The 19633-nt window shown below is 43.3% G+C and overlaps 2 protein-coding genes across 2 annotated transcripts in view; one reads left to right on the forward strand and one right to left on the reverse strand.

Moving 5' to 3' along the window:
- Positions 1-4234, reverse strand: part of LOC308688872 (adhesion G protein-coupled receptor E3-like) — a gene marked incomplete at its 5' end in the record, with an annotated part of 11533 nt that extends 7299 nt beyond the window's left edge. Inside the window, 9 exons of the mRNA XM_081362312.1 lie at positions 2097-2259; positions 2348-2439; positions 2528-2594; positions 2680-2912; positions 2990-3196; positions 3267-3428; positions 3516-3697; positions 3819-3935; positions 4069-4234. Of these exons, the coding sequence (XP_081218438.1) occupies positions 2097-2259; positions 2348-2439; positions 2528-2594; positions 2680-2912; positions 2990-3196; positions 3267-3428; positions 3516-3697; positions 3819-3935; positions 4069-4234 (1389 nt within the window). The remainder of the gene's footprint in view (positions 1-2096; positions 2260-2347; positions 2440-2527; positions 2595-2679; positions 2913-2989; positions 3197-3266; positions 3429-3515; positions 3698-3818; positions 3936-4068) is intronic.
- Positions 1-19633, forward strand: part of LOC308688228 (GTPase IMAP family member 8) — a 276763-nt gene that overhangs the window by 98360 nt on the left and 158770 nt on the right. The gene's annotated exons all lie outside the window — the stretch shown is intronic.

Below are 19633 nucleotides of genomic sequence, written 5' to 3' on the forward strand. Positions count from 1 at the left end.
GTTCACCAGCAAGGGATTCCTCAGCTTCCTCAGGAGTACGAAAGAAATGTGTCTTACCAGCAAAGGCAACTCTCAGTGTGCAAGGATAGATCAGAGCATACTTAATGTCCCGATCACGAAGCTTTTTCTTAACCGCATCAAACCCTCGGCGTCTCTGGACCAGAGCAGTGGAGAAGTCCGGATAAATGAAAACACGAGCTCCTTTGAATTGTAGGAACTCTTTCTTCTCCCTGGCTAGTTTCATTACTTTTAGCTTATCCTGGAAATAGTGAAACTTTACCAGGATCGGCCTGGGACCCTTGGCTCTGGAGTTGTCCTGCATACCTGTACGATGACAACGCTCAATCACCGGAGGAGAGGAGAAATTCGCTTCACCTAGAAGCTGTAGAATCAAGTGTCTCACGAAGCCAAGGATATCTCTGGCCTCTGCCCTCTCTGGAATGCCGATGAATCGTAGATTAGAGCGTCTGCTTCGGTTCTCCGCGTCCTCTGCCCATGATTTCAGCTCAGTGTTTTCCTTTTCAAGCACTTTTACCCGTTTGACCAGCTCTGTTATATCATCCTCATTTGAGCTGACTCTCTGCTCCAGCTCGATAACCTGCTCTCCAAACATTTGAAGCGATCCATCTATTTTGGCCAGGTTGGCTCCAAGTGAATCAATTTTGGCATCCAAGTGTGAAATCATCTCCAGCTTCATTTGCTGCATCATGTCCAAAATACTTTGGAGAGTAATTGTTTCATCACCCATTGAGAGGCCGGTTTCTTCCCACTCGCACAAAGAGAAGAATATGTTCCAATAACTTGTTGGTTTGAAGTTGGAGATTGGTTTAGTTTGCTTATCTTGATATAACTCTAATAGATCCTTGAAGAAAATCGTTTTGTAGTGGAAAAATTATGTCACAATGACCTCAGTTAAGCAAAAACATTGGGCCAGCAGACTGAGCTTGCAGCACACACTCACACCACGGCGGCCATTTTTGAGTGTGTGGGCCAGTACTTCCGGTGATCTGACAGTGAGAGCGGGATACAGCGAGAGCGAGAGACAACAGCGACCGAGTTCCATTACCACAGAGATATTTTTTCACAATGAGTCTTTTTAGGATTCAAGAGAGGTGATTTGCCTTTCAGAGGGTGACAGCCTCAGCACTTCATCGTTGTGTGCCGTTATGTGCCATTTTGTCACGTTACAACAGAGAAGTCATCTTTCATGCATTCCCCATTGACGCTGCGGTACGGGCCGAGTGGATGCAGAACATCCTGAGGGATGACTTCAACCCGACCACATTTTTAAATGCATATAATTTTCAGTGTATTTCACCTGTGTGTTTCTATGCTTTCTATTACTGCATTTATTGTGTGCAAGTGAGATGAGTAAAGATCTGTTTCATAAATCATTATCTGTCTGGTGTTTATAAGCAGCACATACAGTATTTTACTACGTGTAAAATATACACAAACTTACCTATATTCAATTGTTTGTGGTACCTACAGTTAAAAATGTAAATGTAAAATATGTGATGATAATATTGATCGAGCAACTGATGCAAGTAAGTAAAAATATATGCGCAGAATTGAGAAAATAGTATTTATGGAGATAAATTGTAGCCTATCACAGGGCAAACGTGAATGTTCACGGTGCATTTTATCCAAACAACTCTAATCATAGTTGTAACTCTATATTTACAGTAGGCATAATTGTCATTGCGTATGTGTATGCAGCATGAGTCAAATACAATCTTCTGTTCATGAACAGTTGTATTTCATTCATTAATCTGACTATGCATCCTGCATTTCCATTGGCTCGTGTGATAGTAATATGGATCTTAGTAGTATTTTAAGTGATAATTGATTCTATAAACAACTATTAAAGATAATTTTCGGCTTTCTCCGGCTCCCTGCACCGGGCGTAATGCGAAACCGGAAGTGTCTACGCGTACACTCGCTGATCCGAAATCCAAAATGGCAGCCACAGGCAACTAGCGAATTGAGTGGAAAAATAATATGTATGTGGCAGCAATGCGTCACCGTAGTTTCTTCCTTATACTGTCTCTGGAGACGCTGAAATGGTTTACTTAGTAGGATGTAAAATATCTGACCTCATCATTGAGTACACAATAAATCAGGAAGATGAAGGTTCCCTGCTGGGAGTTCAAGATCAGGAAGAGGATCTCCAGCTCCTTACTGCCATTAGTGAAGAAACCCAGAATCCAGGAGCATCCAAGAATCACAAACTGAGCCAGTGTTTTAAATACCATAATCCTGCAGAGAAACAGAAAAAAGAGGGTTAATGTGTTTTACTTGACTACATGTTCTTTTTTTAATAGAGCAATTCAATCATGTTTGTTACTTGGTTTGTTTCATCTGTGAAACTTCAGCGTTCAGATTTTTGAGAGTTGAGTTCAGATTGATGATGATCTTGATGAAAAGAATTGTGTTTGACTGCAAAGTAAAAAAAAAAAAAAATGTATCCAATTGTTTTCCATTTAATACAAAGTCATGAGCAAAATTAAACAAGAAATGTGTTTACTGATAGAATCATGCAAACCGGTCCCAGAAAACTCCAGATAAAACCTTCATCGATTTTAATCCAGCACCTTTTTCGAGGAAGATATAGCCAAATAATCAATGAACAAACATGGATGAAGATTTTGAGCAATGAGTCACTCAAATTAAACTCACTGTTCACTTCCGTAGCCTTTAGGATCCACCACAGCAGACACGGCCACCACAACCAGAGGAACCGTATATCCAATCACACACAGGAATCCACTTCTAAGCACCCCCCTCCTTTTGGAGCTGATCTGTGATAGGTTCTTCACACAGATGAAGAGCAGCACAGCTTCAATGAACATCCACACAAAGCCGGAGAGAAAGAGGAAGTGCAGCACACCTGATATCACGGCACACAACACCTGGAGATCATGAGAGACGGTTATGATGATTCTCAGTGAGACTGTGCTGAGCTGTAGGGCTCCTTCATCATTCTCACCTGATGAGGGCGTATGAGGCTCAGGAACTGTTGTGTGAGCAGGAACAGAAGGTGAGCCAACAGTAGACTGATGCAGATGTTGATTCGAGCCACATTATTCACTCTAGGACTCCACTGACAAAGGGTAAAGGTCAACAGGGCCAAGCTGAAGAACACCAGCCCCACGATCACACACACCAAATTCAACAGGTCCATCAGTGAGTCGCTCTGAGAAAACATGTCAGAGTACATGAGTGCCAAATCTGTGCTTCAATGCTCACTATAAATGTTCTCGTACCTCTGGTGGACGGCCGGTTTGCATGATGAGAGCGAATGTGGACAGATGAACACAGGAACACACAGTGTAGCTGCTGTTGGTCTCTAAAACAGAACAACCATCTACAATCCACTCGCTGATATTCCAGTACACACAGGACAGAGAACCGATGAGGTCAAACTCCTGCAAAAAGAAGAAATAACATGCAGAAAATGTTTTCAGATGTTCTTCAGTTCTCAGGTTGGACAAAAACACATGTCAGTCTCTCACTCTGATGTGTTTGAGGGTGAAGTTGACTGGTTTGGTGAGTTTAGTGTTGGTGGTTTTGGGAAGAGTCGCTGAGATCACAGTGGACATCATGGTTTTAATCGTGTCATTTGATGTGTTGAAGAAGTCGGGCTTCAGTAGATTCTCCATTGTGTTATAACTCATGAAAGCCACAGCAGCTGATCCTGTGTGACAAACAGAAGCTTACATGCAATAAACCAAATCAACGTTCTTTTTTATTGTCGTTAGTGATGTCTCTTTTATAGTTTTCTTGTTCATTTAATCAAACTAAAACTTGTCACATACTGTCATCGTTGTTCTTGGCAATCCCAATGAGATCAATGTCCACAGAAGAATTTGTTGTGTTAAGTCGAGGGATTTTATCTAAGGTTGCATTTGGTCCAACGATGAAGACTTCAACCTCTGATTAAAAAATACAGTTATGTAAATTTATCCGTATTAACAATTAGGCCATCTAAAAAAGTCAAAAGGTCATCTAGACTTGAGCACATTAAGTCAGTAATTTCACAGTATTCATAGTTTGTTTTTCACTTACCCACAGTGTCAAGATAAAAACTGACATTGGCATATGTGTCTGTTGGCTTCACCAGCATGGACACCAGCTTCTCACTGGCTTTCAACACACGGTTTCCATCTGACACCAGTTTATTTGGGTCAGCAGATGATGACACTAATACCTTCTCTGATGCGTTGAGGACCATATTAAAAATTGTTTTCACATCCTATTTTAGTAATCATATAAATAGAATTATTTGTAAACGTTGAAACAAAAGAAAGCATTGGCTACAGGACAATTTATGTAAGTGACAAATAATGATTATTTTGTCATTTTTGTCTTACGGTCAAGGGGAGCACTTCATCTGTAATGTTCTCTATCCGGTCAAGAAGATTTTCTACACATCGCCCCATGGTCTGACTCTGAAATCACAATTGAGCTTTAAAAATAAACTGAAAACTGAACATGTGTGCACTGTGGAGTATTTGAAGTCAAATGAAAGTTAATTGCTCTAAAATTCTACTACATATTATAAACAACAACACTGACAATAATACAAAACAGTACACATTATTTTGCATTATTGAGCTGTTGTTACAGAAATTTACCCTGCAACAACTTACATTGCATTCGTCCTGCAGTGTGATAATCAGACCTGGAATGAGAAAAGTCATATGAAATCATTTTAAATTTATTTCAGAATAAAATTCCTTTTAAATTCCTTTCCTTTCATTTGAGTGGGACTGGGTGATGTTGTGGTATTCTCCGTGAAGACAATTGTTAGGAGGAGCTGCTTTTGAGAGCTACATTTCAGTCCGGCAACATGCTCACCTGCAGTAGTGGGACTGATAGATGTTGTGGAAGACATTGTCAGCAAATGACCTGTAAAATTTACAAGATGGGAAGAGATGCCAAGTCCTATTTTAAGGAACTTCATTGTTCTTCATGAAGACATTAATTATGCAGGGTTGTATTTTAATATCAGTCCAGTACATCATCCTCACCTGTAGAAGTAGAACTAGTAGATGTTGTGGAAGTGACTGCCTGGAAAGACACTGAAAGAAAAAACATATGGAAACAGATGCTAAATCAAACTCAAATGCTGCATTTCAGTGTTCTTTATGAAGATAATTATTAATAAGGTCTTCTGTTGAAAGCTACATTTCAATCAGGCAATTATTGAGCATTGAAGACACCTAATGATAACAATCAGAATCACTGATGAAAAGAGAAAAACAAGAACTACAACTGACTTCCGGAGAATAAATCAACTGAAGATAAAAGATGACATTAAATCTGTGAAGATCTCAGCAGAGGAGGATTAAACAACTCCACAAACAGCTTTACCAGCTTCACTTATTACCAATTACAATTAATAGAAGTGTAGATGTTGATGGTTTATTGAAAATAATAGGTTTTGTAAAGTCACCATTATGATGATCAGTGTTTCATTTAGTTGGTCAGTTTGACACTTGTTGGTTTTATGCAAGTTTCTGGTCTTTGTAACAGTGTTTACCAAAACACATCTTTTGTTACAAAGGAAGTCAGAAACAAAGATGATCAGGTGATATAGTTTGAACCATCATGAAGTAGAATGATTTACTTATCTCATCACTGTCCAATTTTTTTCTTGGTTGTTAATAAATTATTTTCACCAACAATAATTTATTACCATCGATCAGACATCTTGAATTGTGATTTTAAAAACACATTGTGGGGAAAATCATTTTAGACACACAAAGACATCAAGAATTAGCATATGAATCTCAACAATGGTGACATGCTTTATGCAGCAATGCATGTTGGGAGCCACCATATTATAAATCTAATGGCTCCCAGCATGCATTACTGTATGAAGCATGTCACCATTGTTGAGATTATAAAGAAAATATAAAGAGTCAAACTGCTCAACTAAAGGAAACACTTATACCATAATGGTGACCAAACATTTGCAATAAAATATCAATATCTAAAACTTAATTGTCAAAAATATACTCTTTAGATGATTGATAGAAATAAGGTCAAAACTGGTTTGTAATAATAGAGATTTCAAAGCTGTGTCTTGAAGTCAGTTGTAGTTCTTTTGTTTCTCTTTTCTCCAGTGATTCTGCTTGTTAACATCAGGTGTCTTCAATAATCGAACAATCATCACTCAGTTAATCACTTATCTAATTAACTCTAACACTGCTTCAGTGTTACTTTTAACACCCTGCTGGTGGTTCCCATATGAACGCCGATCGGTATTAATTTAAAATAGTAAGAATAAATGAAATTAACAATAAAATTTACTTCATTATTTATTCATGCAGCAATGCATGATTTGAGCGATGAATGAGTTTTGATTGGTGGTACCCAGAATGCACTGCAACATGCTTTATAATTGTCACCATTGTTGACATTCACAGGCTGATTCTTGATCTATATGTGTCTAAATAAAGATGAAATAAGAAATGTGCATTATCCAAGCATTAATGGCAAGGATTCCCCATTATACTGGGAGCAGAATGTATGAGGTGTTTCTGTGAGGTCATAGTACACGATTTCAAAAAAGAACTGTGGATTCAGAATTTCCGATTGAATAGTTCATAAAGAATAATGTACAGTTTAACAAATAACTTTGTCTTCTCTTTTGTCTAAACAAACCGCACCTTCTTTAAAGAATGATCATGTGAAGATTGATGCCAGGTGACCTGTAAATGTGGAAAAAACTGTTTACATTGCATTTTTGCTAAATATTCCTTTTTCAAATTGCCTGAAAAACCACCTCATGTGAGCGTTAAAACTTTTTCACGAGATACGGGAGTTTTTGCGAAATTACGTGTTTCCGTTGGTTGTATGTTCAATTTGCATTATTAATTTGCGCAATTTTAAGGGTAATGGAAACGCAGCTACTGTGAACCGGTATTGAGAATCGAACCCGCGGAGCTGATCATGTGCTGATCGCACGAAGTGCGCACTTATTTTTGCACAGCGCAAACAGACATCCTTTTAATAAGGACAGTCTTTTCGTGCTTCGATTTTAGTTTGTTTAACAGCAATGGTGCAAAACTCAACATCAAAGACTTTTTATGTTATTATGAGAAATTTAAATCTATTTTCTGGTCACCACAGTCTACTTAATGAATGGGAGGTACTGAAATCTATTTGTGGTGGTCTATGTTGATATTGTGGCAGGCCACCACAAATAAATCAGTGTATGGGAAACACTGTGTTAAATCAAACTCAGATGATGAACTGTGTTCTTCATGAGGGTTTCTTTTAAAAGGCCATATTCAGTCTAGAGTCATCCTCACCTGTAGATGTAGAACTAGTAGATGTTGTGGAAGTGACCGGCTGTAAAGTAACTGAAACAATAGCAGATAGAAATAGATGCTAAATCAGACTCAGATGCTGAATTACTGTGTTCTCAGTGAAGACAATTGTTAGGAGGAGCTGCTTTTGAGAGCTACATTTCAGTCCGGCAACATGCTCACCTGCAGTAGTGGGACTGATAGATGTTGTGGAAGACATTGTCAGCAAATGACCTGTCAAATTTACAAGATGGGAAGAGATGCCAAGTCCTATTTTAAGGAAGTTATTTGTTCTTCATGAAGACATTAATTATGGGGGGTTGCATTTTAATATCACAGTCCAGTACAACATCCTCACCTGTAGATGTAGAACTAGTAGATGTTGTGGAAGTGACTGCCTGGAAAGACACTGAAAGAAAAACATATGGAAACAGATGCTAAATCAGACTCAAATGCTGCATTTCAGTGTTCTTTATGAAGATAATTATTAATAAGGGCTTCTGTTGAAAGCTACATTTCAGTCCGGCAACATGCTCACCTGCAGTAGAGGGACTGATAGATGTTGTGGAATACATTGTCAGCAAATGACCTGTAAAATTTACGAGATGGAAAGAGATGCCAAGTCAGAAATTAAATTCTGTGTTCTTCATGAAGACATTAATTATGTAGGGTTGCATTTCAATATCAGTCCAGTAAAACTTCATCCTCACCTGTAGAAGTAGAACTGGTCGATCCTGTGGAAGTGATGGCAAAGTGATGCTGTAAAGCAACTAAAACAATAACAGATGGAAACCGATGTTAGATCAGATTCAGATGCTGTACTCCATGAAGACAATTATTAAGAGAATATTTTTTGAAAGCCACATCTTAGTCCAGCAACACATTAACCCAGGGGTTTTCAAAGTCTAAGACAGTGGGCCTCCATTTTGACACAACTTACCCAATGGCACACAACTTAATGTTGCTCATCTTAATGGCGACTGTCATGTAAATAGGCAGATTGGATTTTCTGAAGCATTAGGCAACGTCTCCGCGGTTTAATGATGAGAGCAGCCCCAAAGCGCATCTGCAAAGTGATGGGTGGCCGGACGAAACGTTGTGTCGTCGTAGGAGAGGAATGTGGACAAACGCCATTGCTCCTCGTTAAAGCCAATATTTAAACACAATATGCTCCCGCCAGTACTGAGATCTCTCTTGCACACAGTAACTGAAGCATATGCGCAGGCTGCAATGATGCCACTTTTCGTCCTCCTCTGCCTCAAAATCATGGTGATGTTTGGCGAACTTAGCATATATTGCAGAGCTAGCATCAAGCATTTTTCGAGTTTTCGCATTTTTCGCTAGCATCAAGCATTCCATCTATGCAAGATAATTTAACCCTTTAAGCATGTGCGATGTTTCAGATAGAATGGCAAGTGTAAACACATGAATCGGATACAGTTGAAAGAACGTGTAAACGGACGGGTTATCATCATCCTCACCTGTAGAAATTGAACTAGTAAATGTTGTGGAAGTGACCGGCTGTAAAGCAACTGCAACAATAACAGATGGAAAATTAAATCAGGCTCAGATGTTTCATTAGGAGGAGTTTATCTTGAAAGCCACATTCAGAACCATGTGTAATCCCTCACTCACTCCTTCCGGACCCCAAACCCGTGTCTCTGGCGTGGGCGTCAGGTGCTCTAACAAGGAGGTTATGGCTGCAGCGTCTAGCATCAGTGGCTAGAGCGCCGCTTGAGATCAGAGGAGTGAGGTTTATAAGCACTGGGACTAGCCTGCCTTCGATAAATGTTCGATAAATTGTACAGATCTTTTTATGCTCAAACAGCAACATCACACACTAACTAAAGTTGAAAAAGCGAATAGGACCCCTTTAAAAGTCTGTGGCGTGATTTACTAAGCATTTAAGCTGCAGAGTTTATGTAATTGTGTTTATGGCGCAGCAAGTGGTCTGTTGTATGTAATTGATGTGAGGATACACAGTCTACGCTATGTATATGAGAAATGGTTCAAGTGAAATAAGCATTTGTGCTTTCAACAGGGTTACCGTGTTTAGCTGCATAACTTGAATGATGCTGTAACAGTCACCCGCTGGAGTGCCCATGAGAGCCACCAGAGGGCACTCCACATCAGACTATTGTCATTCAAGACTAATCAGCCATGATCACATTCACCTGTGTCTCATCTTGTTTACTCACCCTATAATAGCCTGGTTTTCACATTCATTCCCTGTGAAGTCTTGTTTAGTGTTACACTGTAATTCCGAGCATTCTCCCTGGTTTCATGTCTCTTGGTTTTGGATTTCTTGTCTGTACCGTGGATTACTCTTTTGGCCGTATTCCCTGCCTTGTTGTGTTTGTTTGTATGCACTGCTTGCCTGTGTTTGACCTTGCCTGTAGTTTGGATTATGTCTTTGGATTACTCTGTTCAATAAACACTGCATTTGGATCCTCAACCTTTGTGTCTCAGAGCAGTTTGTGACAGATGCATTCATTTATTTTCAAGGGCAAAGTTTTCAATAGCTATGCTAATGTGTGCATGCAGTCCCAGCTAACAGACTTTTGTTATAAGAACGTTCTCCAAATATTCAGTGTTGATTCTGGGAACGTGAAAAATGTCCAGTTTTCTTGACGTTAGAGGAACGTGTTTTAAAAGGTATAATGTTCCTCAAACGTTCTTTCAACTTAATTTTCATTTAAAATTCAACATTATAGGATTGTGATTTCTAACATTCCAAGAACATAAAAATGTCCAGTTTCCTTAATGTTACTAGAATGTTACTTAAAGGTTAGTGTGATGTTCCTGAAACATTCTTTCAATCATCTTTCGAAAGAGTAATAAGAACACAAACTAAAACTTTATTCAGAAACAGCCTTAAACTGATGAAAAAATACATTAACTCTCTGAAGATCTGATTAAACAACTCCACCAACAGCATTACCAGCTTCACTTATTACTAACCAGACTGACTTTATTTCTGGCATGTCTACAGAAGATCTTATTGAGAATTAACAGAGGTTTAGATGTTGATGTCTTATTGAAAATGTTTGGTTTGAGGTCATCATTATGGAGATCAGTGTTTGCTTTAGTTGGGCTCTTGACCCTTTACTTTCATTTTGTGTTTTATCAGCAATTGCAAATGTTTATGGAGAACGACAAACACCTGCATATATGTATATATGATCATATATTCATATATCATATATTCATATACATAATTAAAATGTAAGTGCTCTGAAAAAGAGAGTATAAAAATCGAGTGACTGTAGACCTTTTAATCTGCAATAAACACAGCTCATTATTTCCATCCGGGACGAAACAATTGATTGGTTTGGGCGACTGTCACTCTCTCTCGCAACCATGGCTACCACCCCTGTTGCTACAAGATCTGCCCATATGCGCGAACCCGTTTGATTTGAGGAGTGCAAGAGAGGCGCGGAACCTATGAAGAGTAAAATTATGGCAGAGAAAGAGCATTCAAAGTTCAAAACGACCTCCTCTGCTTCGCCCTCGACCCCGGACCTGTCCTCAAACCGACGATGCTGTAGGCTACTTGTCTCCGGAGTGTAAAGTTAGTCCTCATCAGTGTCAACAATGTTTTCATCATGGAAACTCTTACATGCAAAACACTGTATATGTTATGAATCTTACACGAAATTCACCTTCATCGCAGTGTAACTGATGGTAATGGAAAAACGTGTATCAATGCAACCTGTTTTTAGCTTTGCCTTATAAATATAGCTTGTTACCTATAAATATAGCTCGTTACCTATAAATATAGCTCGTTACCGAATCAAACAAAATATATTTTAAACTTTACCAGTATCGATATGCTAGCTTGATAGTGAGTACTAAAAGCCATCTTATTTGTATATATTCATACTGATAAAGTTAGGTATTTTATTACATGTGATTCTGACGTCACTGCATGCACTGCTCTCGTTCCTCTCAACTCGTCTCAGGTAAATAAATGCGTCTTCCAGCTGAGCCTGAGCATTTGGCGTCGCGTTCATGTGTTTTGGGGGCGTGGCTTTGGAAGGAGCCCAGAAGGGAGGGGGTGGAGTGAATGGAAATAATGAGCTGTGTTTACAACAGTCGTGAGAGGTCTAAAGACACTCGATTTATATACTCTCTTTTTCAGAGTACTTACATTTTAATTATGTATTGGTATATAAAGACAGTTTAAACAAATTTGGAATGTTTTTTTTTTTTTTAGAAAATCCATACCTACCCTGCCTTTAACATCTATCCTACATTATATTTCTTAACTGAAATGACCTCATCACATGGTATTCAGAGCACAGTGTGTTACATTACAAGTTGAGATGGTATCTGGTGTAATAGCTAGTGTTAAAGCTGCCAACATCTGAAAGTTTGGATGAATGGTAATTAATAAGCAAATTTCTTGTAAAACACAGCTTGTAAACATTTCACACACTCTTTTATCCTGTGTTTGTATCTAGAAACTTAAACACTCACATCTGTTCAATTCTACAGATCCACAAAAATTCAGACAAAACACAATAGAACAGAGGAAACATCAGACTACATTACCAGCTGAGGTCGTCTCTGGTGTGACTGTTGTACCGGTGCTGGTGATGGTGTGAGTAATCTCTAAAAAATAATTCTGTGGCTTAGTAAATATTAAAGTAATATTTAACTTTATTAACTTAATAAAATCTCTGAATATTACTTTTTTACTTAAAGCTGCAGTCCGTAGCTTTTTTGGGTTAAAAATGATCCAAAATCATTTTTTGTGCAAGTACATAACCAGCCAGAGTTCAGAACTCTCTGTTTGCCGTAGCTCGATTCAAAATCGTAAGCTTGTAATAATGTATTTAACTCCAGTGGTACTGGTGGATTTCCGTGGGAAATTCGAGCATGTCTTTGTGTCATTACGTCACATATGTGCACACAAAGAAGGAGTCTCGCCTAGTAGGGTATATTGCGTGTGAGGATGTTGGAGGTGGAGATTTATAGCCTTTTCTCACAGTACTTGATATAATTAAACTTATCAATTTGATGGCGGATCCAGAAAGGTTCAAATGACAATCACCAGTGACAACTGGAGATTCACCCGTTGTAAAACACGAAAGACTTCGGAGAAAAAAAGAGACTGTAACCGGCCCATGCGAGAACAAGGACAAATATCAGAAGGGCATTAAATATAGTCACGCAATCACTGATGTTGTTAACATTAACAATTTGAGAACAAAGTATAATTTGCACGGTTTGACGTGATATAAGCGATCGTTAGATTTAATCGGCGCGATTTACTGCAATGCTTTTTTCCCCTTAGTTGGTCAGAACAAAAGTGGATGTTACTTACTTGTTCAGACGACATTTTCCGGTGAAAATTCTTATGTTGGTCATACTTCCAAAAAGTATAATCTGTGATTGCCAGAGCCATAGAGAGAAAGAGTTGCGACACTCTTTGATGTCGCCGCTATGGCTGTCACGTGGTTCATGTAAGCCCCAATAGTTCTAAAACATACGCTGGCTGTCATGCTCTTCTATGGGACAGACAGCAGCGATTGCATTATTGAACGGTAAATATAAAATAAAACACACCCCAAGTACTTTTTCAGCTGTTATTGCATTTTGTTAATGTCAGTTTTGCATTTGGAGACAAGTTTTAGGCTATATTTTTGGAGGGAAAAGCTTAGTGTTCATGTTCGCATGGGTACTAGCACTGGCTTTAGCGGCTCTAACTTAACTTTTCCATATCATTCATCTGATGATGGACGTCTCATGATATTTATTTTAGCACAACTGGGCTGTATTAGGCTATTGATTCCCGTGATTTTGCTTATAAATTTTGATTCAGCCATTAGCCTACCTTCGTGATCACGCAAAGAGGTCTGCCGTGGCGGTCCGTTCAGAGTTCGCTTAAGCTAGCTCACTTCTTCTGATGAAAGTGGCCACCCCAGGACCACAACGTGAAACATTATCATGTTAAGACTAAGAATATCATTTTAATATTAAGCCATACACATTATCAAAACTATAACAGATTAAAAACGAATTTAAGCATTGCTGATACAAATGAAGGTTTTCAAATAAACTATTTTTATTAAACAATGACAGACAACAAAAATGTGTGCTTGTGTGAACAAGAAAAGCAAAAACCAGGGGCAGGTGATCCATGAAACAGACAGGACTGGTGATAGCCATAACAATCCTAGAGGTCCAGCATTGTTCTCACAAGCCGCTTCACTCAAGACAATAAAACATAATGAAAAGTTAGTATATCCCAAAAAATTAAATTAAATAAAAGTTGCTATAAAGGTGGCAGCGATTCATTACCGAACTCTTAACTGACGAAGTCGCGCTAGCTAACTAGCTAAGTTAGCAGGCAGTGCTTGAAAATTGGTTGAAACAACTAACATAAAATAAAGTACAACACACGTAAAGTTGATAATTCCGCGAATAACTGCAGTTGCAGATTTCGAACAGAGATGGTGACAAAGAGGAAAAACTGCGGACTGCAGCTACTTAATCTTAAAACTTAAACTTAAAATTCAGATTAACTTAATCTTTTTACTTGCATTTCCTCAATTCATACAGTATATTTTATTGATCTCACAGCTTTAAAATTTACTCAATTTTTTTAAGTGTAAAAATGTTTCACCAAAAAAATTGAGTAAATCATAGTTAAACTTTTTAGAGTGATATAACAGCTAAAAAAAATGATGACTGATGAATACTAATGAATTAAACACACACTAAAAAGAGCTCATGTAGATATAAGCACTCTTTCCACCTCTGATCATCTGTATCTAGATACACAAACACACACACTAAAAAATAATAATATGGCTGACCCAGTGGGCACCTTGACGTCAATTTAACATCAATATGACATCAACATTGATGTCAAAATGACGTCACGAAATAGGTCAAAAATGAAAGTCATATTGACGTCAAAGTGTTGATGTCAATTTGATGTCAAGATTTGACCTCTGCTGATGTCATTTTGCCAAACAAAAAGGTGAAATGCATGGCCGTACACTTATTACCAGCTTCACTTAAAACTAACCAGATTTACTTTATTTAATGTGCGGTTTAATGAAATCATATTTTGCATTTTAAAGTCACACAATGAATTCTTGTGTAAACACTGCGCGTGTCCGAGTGTAATTGAATAGGAGTTATTTAAAGTCGTGTTCAAGTAAAACTTGACACTGAAACTGTTAAGAACCGTTTCGGTTACTCACGTAACCTCTGTTCTCTCTAGAAGAGGGAACGAGTATTGCGTAGTTGCTTACGCTACGGGAAAGCCTTTCTTTCTCGAGATACTGAAGCCAAAAATTATCCTTAATTTTTATAATCTTGTCAACGCAGTGCGGCAGCCTGCAGACCTAGGGCAAGCTTACTAGCGTGCCCATTGGCTGCCCTGCGGCAACTGCAGCAGCCTACCGCTGAGCCCTTGGCGTGACGTCACGACCAATGAGCGCGCTTGGCGCGCTTAATGCGTCACAGCCCGCGAAAAAAGGGGTGTGGCCTAGCGTATATAAACAGGGCTCGGAGGCTGCTTCTCTGGTTTCTGTCGCATGAAGCGAAATGAGCTCGTGGCGCGAGCACGGCGGGCTACGCAATACTCGTTCCCTCTTCTAGAGAGAACAGAGGTTACGTGAGTAACCGAAACGTTCTCTTACGAGAGGTTCTCTCGTATTGCGTAGTTGCTTACGCTACGGGAACGCCCTTGTCAACGCCGTGCGCGCCCGGCATCCACTGAATGAGTCCCAGGGAGAGCCCGGGGAACGTGATAGCAGAGAGCCGGGCGGCCCGAAGAGGGCTAGCGCCGTACATAAGCACACACTAGGGGGTTAGGAGCGGCACGGCCGGTCCGAACTGACAATTCCCTGCATAGTGCAGCTCAACCAGTAGAGCTAAATCACACAACGTAGCCCGCGCACAGATAGTGGGCTGGCATACGCGAGACTTAGACTGATAACACTTTCGCCTGCAAGGCGGGAACATCCAGGTTGTAAAACCTAACAAATGTGGAGGGGGAGGCCCAGCCTGCCGCTGCACAAATGTCATGAATGGGAATCCCGCTGGACCATGCCCACGACGAGGCCATGCCTCTGGTGGAATGAGCTCGAATGCCCAATGGGCACTGCAGGTCTTTAGACGCATAAGCAGCAGCAATAGCGTCCACTATCCATCTGGAAAGGCTGTGTTTCGAGGCGGCGAGACCCTTGGTGCGCCCACCAAACGAAACAAAGAGCTGTTCCGAGTGCCTGAAAGCGGCGGACCGTGAAATGTAGTTTCTCAACGCCCTGACCGGGAAGAGGAGATTACTATCGGCCTCGCTGCCGTGCGTCGGCAGGGCTGAGCGGGAAATGACCTGTGCTCTGAAGGGAGTGCCCAAAATTTTTGGAACGTACCCATGCCTCGGTCTGAGAATGACTTTGGAGTCATTAGGTCCGAACTCGAGGCACGCGGCGTTAACAGATAACGCGTGAAGGTCTCCCACTCGTTTGACTGAGGACAGTGCTATCAGAAAAACGGTTTTGAGCGTGAGGTATTTCATATCCACAGTTTCCAAGGGTTCGAAGGGATGCGCTCTCAGGGCCTCCAAGACCAGAGAAAGATCCCACATAGGAACCGAGGGGGGTCGCGGGGGGTTCATCCTCCTGGCTCCCCTAAGGAAGCGGATGACGAGCTCGTTCCTTCCTAATGCGCGGCCCCGCTCTGAAACAGAGAGCGCTGAAATGGCCGCAACATAGACTTTGAGCGTGGAGGGGGACCTGCCCGCGTCCAGTAGCTCTTGAAGGAAACACAGTATTCGCGATACCCCACATGTCTGTGGATCGAGCCCCTTAGCAGTGCACCATCTGTTAAACACTGACCATTTCGACATGTAGAGCCGCCTCGTAGAGGCGTTCCGCCAGGGTGCAGAGCGCAGAGCGTCTTTGATCTGACACCGCCCTGGCGATTCACATAGGCCACTACCGATGTATTGTCCGTGCGGACTAGAACATGGTGACCGTGGAGGAATGGGAGGAAGTGTTTGAGCGCTTTCTCGACCGCGAGCATCTCTAGACAGTTTATGTGTAGGAGATTCTCCTGGTCTGACCAGCGGCCATAGACCGGTCTGCCTTCGAAGAGCGCTCCCCAACCTAGGTTGGAAGCGTCTGTCGAGACAACTTTCCGGTGTGAAATCACTCCCATAGTCACTCCCGTGAGATACCATTCGGCTGCCAGCCAGGGCTGCAGGGCTGAAATGCAGCCCTGATTCACTCTGACTCGCAAGCCGCCGGCCGCCCAGGCTCGGTGGGGCACGCGCATTTTCAGCCAGCGTTGAAGCGGGCGCATGCGCAGTAAACCCAGCTGGAGCGCTGCTGCAGCTGAGGCCATATGCCCCAAGATACGCTGGAATATCCTCAGCGGAACCCGGCTGCCTATTTGGAGGGATGCGGCGAGGAGGCGGATGCGGCGCGCTCGCTGCTCCGACAGTCTGGCCGTCATAGCCACCGAGTCCAGTTCTATTCCAAGAAAGGAAATTGACTGACGGGGCGATAGCGAGCTCTTGGTCCAGTTGACCGAGAGACCCAGCTCCTCCAGATGGCTGAGAAGCGCTGTTCTGTGAGACACAAGTTCCGTCTCTGACTGCGCTAGAATAAGCCAATCGTCCAGATAATTCAGTATTCGCATTCCCTGTTTTCTCAGGGGAGCGAGGGCCGTGTCCATGCATTTCGTAAATGTACGGGGTGCCAAAGACAGGCACGAACGGCAGGACTGTGTACTGATATACTCGACCGTTGAAGGCGAATCTCAAGAATGGCCTGTGACGGGGAGTTATCTGGATCTGAAAGTATGCGTCTTTTAGATCGAGAGAGATAAACCAGTCTCCTGGGCGAATCTGCGCGAGGATTTTTCTGGTTGTGATCATTTTGAACGGCCGTCTCATGAGGGCTTTGTTCAGATGTCTCAGATCTAAAATAGGTCTGAACGCTCCGTCCTTCTTGGGCACGAGGAAGTAGCGGCTGTAAAAGCCCGACTCGCTCAGAGAAGGATGAACCTGTTCTATAGCCCCTTTGCGCAGCAGCTTCGCTATTTCTGCTTGAAGCAGGTGCGCAGCTTCTGAACTCACTCTCGTCTCCGTCTGTGCTGTAAAGCGCGGAGGGCGACGAGCGAATTGAAGCGAATAGCCGTGTTTTATAGTATTCAGCACCCATTCTGACGCGCCCTGAATCGCTTCCCATGCTTCCGCATGCATAGCTAGGGGTCGAATGGTCTCTGGGCTCAGATCGCCGCGCTGCGCGGGATGGGGAACCTGTATCAGAGAGGATGGCGCGGCGCGCGCGCCGCTGGTGCTCGAACACGGGGGCTGGTAAACAGTATTGGCCGACTGTACAGCGTTCAGTAGCTCGGTCCCATCGGATGGAGCGTGATTTGCTGTCAAACATCCCAGGCGCGAGAGTGGCGTGGGGATTATAATGTCTACAAGTGAGTGCGCGTGCTCGTGAGCGGGCGCAGAGTTTACACTTATGACACGGCCAGTGTTTGGGAGCTTTAGAGGGTCCGTGACCCAAGGTAACTGGCTGGCAGAGCGAGCAGCGGGTAGGTGTGAGCACAAGGTTGTGGGCACATTTTCTACACTTAATACTCGAGCGGCTTGCGTCCGCTTCATGAGAGAGCGCTCTGTGCGCGTTACCATGGGGACCCTGTTTGTGTGAAGCAGTGAGCACATGGGAGTGGGCACATTTTCTACACTTATAACACTCTCGGCCTGAGCCGCTGTTGCCCGGGGTAACCGAGTGGCAGAGCTAGTTACAGGTAGATGTGAGCACAGAGTTGTGGGCACATTTACTACACTTATTACTCGAGCGGCGTGTGACCGCTTTATGAGAGAGCGCTCTGAACGCGTTACCATGGGGACCGTGTTTGTGTGAAGCAGTGAGCACGTGGGAGTGGGCACATTTTCTACACTTACAACACCTTCGGCCGGAGCCGGAAAACCCGAATTTACAGTCTTTCTGAGATTTATTTGGGCCGCCGTAAAAACGGCGTTTGTGTGCAGGCGAGCGAGTGGTGTTACTGGCTCGTTGGCTGCGGTGTAAGCTGCTGCAGTAGCCTGTACTGAGGGGACTGACAGAGCTGGGCATTTTGATGGCGGTCCGGCCGCAGCGGGACTCAGCCATCTTTTCCTCCCTGCGGGTGCTAGGAGGACTTCGCGGGCTCAGACTTCAGCGTTATCTTGGGACGCGGACCCCGGGGGGGCGGCGGTCTGTGACGGCTGGTCGAGCGCGACCTAGGGCGGCCGCCCTGGCGTCGCTGCGAAGCGGTTGGTGGCCGAGACGAGCGCTGTGTGGAGCTGCGCGCAGGAGGCTGAGCTTGAGAGCGGCCTGCGGCTGGGCTCGAGCGGCGGGGCAGGAAGAGATTCATAGCCTGCGACGCCTTCTGTACTTCAGAGAAGCGGTCCACAATCCCGCTGACCGCAGAGCCGAAGAGGCCGGTGGGCGAGAGAGGGGCGTTGAGGAAAACAGCGCATTCTGACTCACTCATATCCGCCAGCGTCAACCATAAGTGTCTGTCGATGACGGTGAGCGCGGCCATAGATCTGCCGATGGCTTGTGCAGCGGTCTTGGTAGCGCGGAGCGAAAGGTCCGTCGCGCTGCGCAGATCTGTTAAGGCTGTATGATCCGAGCCCTTCTTGTCCAATTCGCGGAGGAGGTCGGCTTGCAGGATCTGAAGAACAGCCATCGAGTGCAGGGCGGAAGCAGCTTGGCCGGAGGCGGCGAATGCGCGGCCGGCGAGAGCTGATGTGGTCCTGCAGGCTTTGGACGGTAGGGCAGACTTTGAGCGCCATCTAGCAGACGGCGGGCAAAGGTGCGTTGCCACCGCTTCCTCAACGGAAGGGATGCCGGTATAGCCTTTCTCGGCGGCCCAGTCCACCTGGGAGAGAGCCGAGGAGACAGACGAGCGGAGTCTAGCGGAGAAGGGCGCGTTCCACGACTTCGATAGCTCCGCGTGGAGCTCAGGCAGGAAGGGTGCTGACCTAGAGGCTGGCGCTTGGCGGCGGCTAGGCAGAAAACACCCGTCGAGTCGGTTAGGCGCGGGCTCCTTGGGTGGGGACCAGTCTAATCCCAGTCGGTCGACCGCTTTGGTGAGGAGGCGGATAAGCTCCGCGTCGACACTGGAGCGGGACCTGCCAGACTCAGGAGTCGAGGAGGCGGAGCGGTGAGAGCCCGACCACTCCTCGCTGTCCGAAGCAAGCAGAGAGCAGCTGTCAGCGGCGTCAACAGCTTCATCCCCTGAGGCGACGGCAGTGCGGGCAGTGGCCGGCCGCTGCGCGTCGGTGA

Source organism: Scardinius erythrophthalmus (genome assembly GCF_964197995.2).
Source record: "Scardinius erythrophthalmus genome assembly, chromosome: 3".
In the NCBI taxonomy this organism is placed as follows: domain Eukaryota; kingdom Metazoa; phylum Chordata; class Actinopteri; order Cypriniformes; family Leuciscidae; genus Scardinius; species Scardinius erythrophthalmus.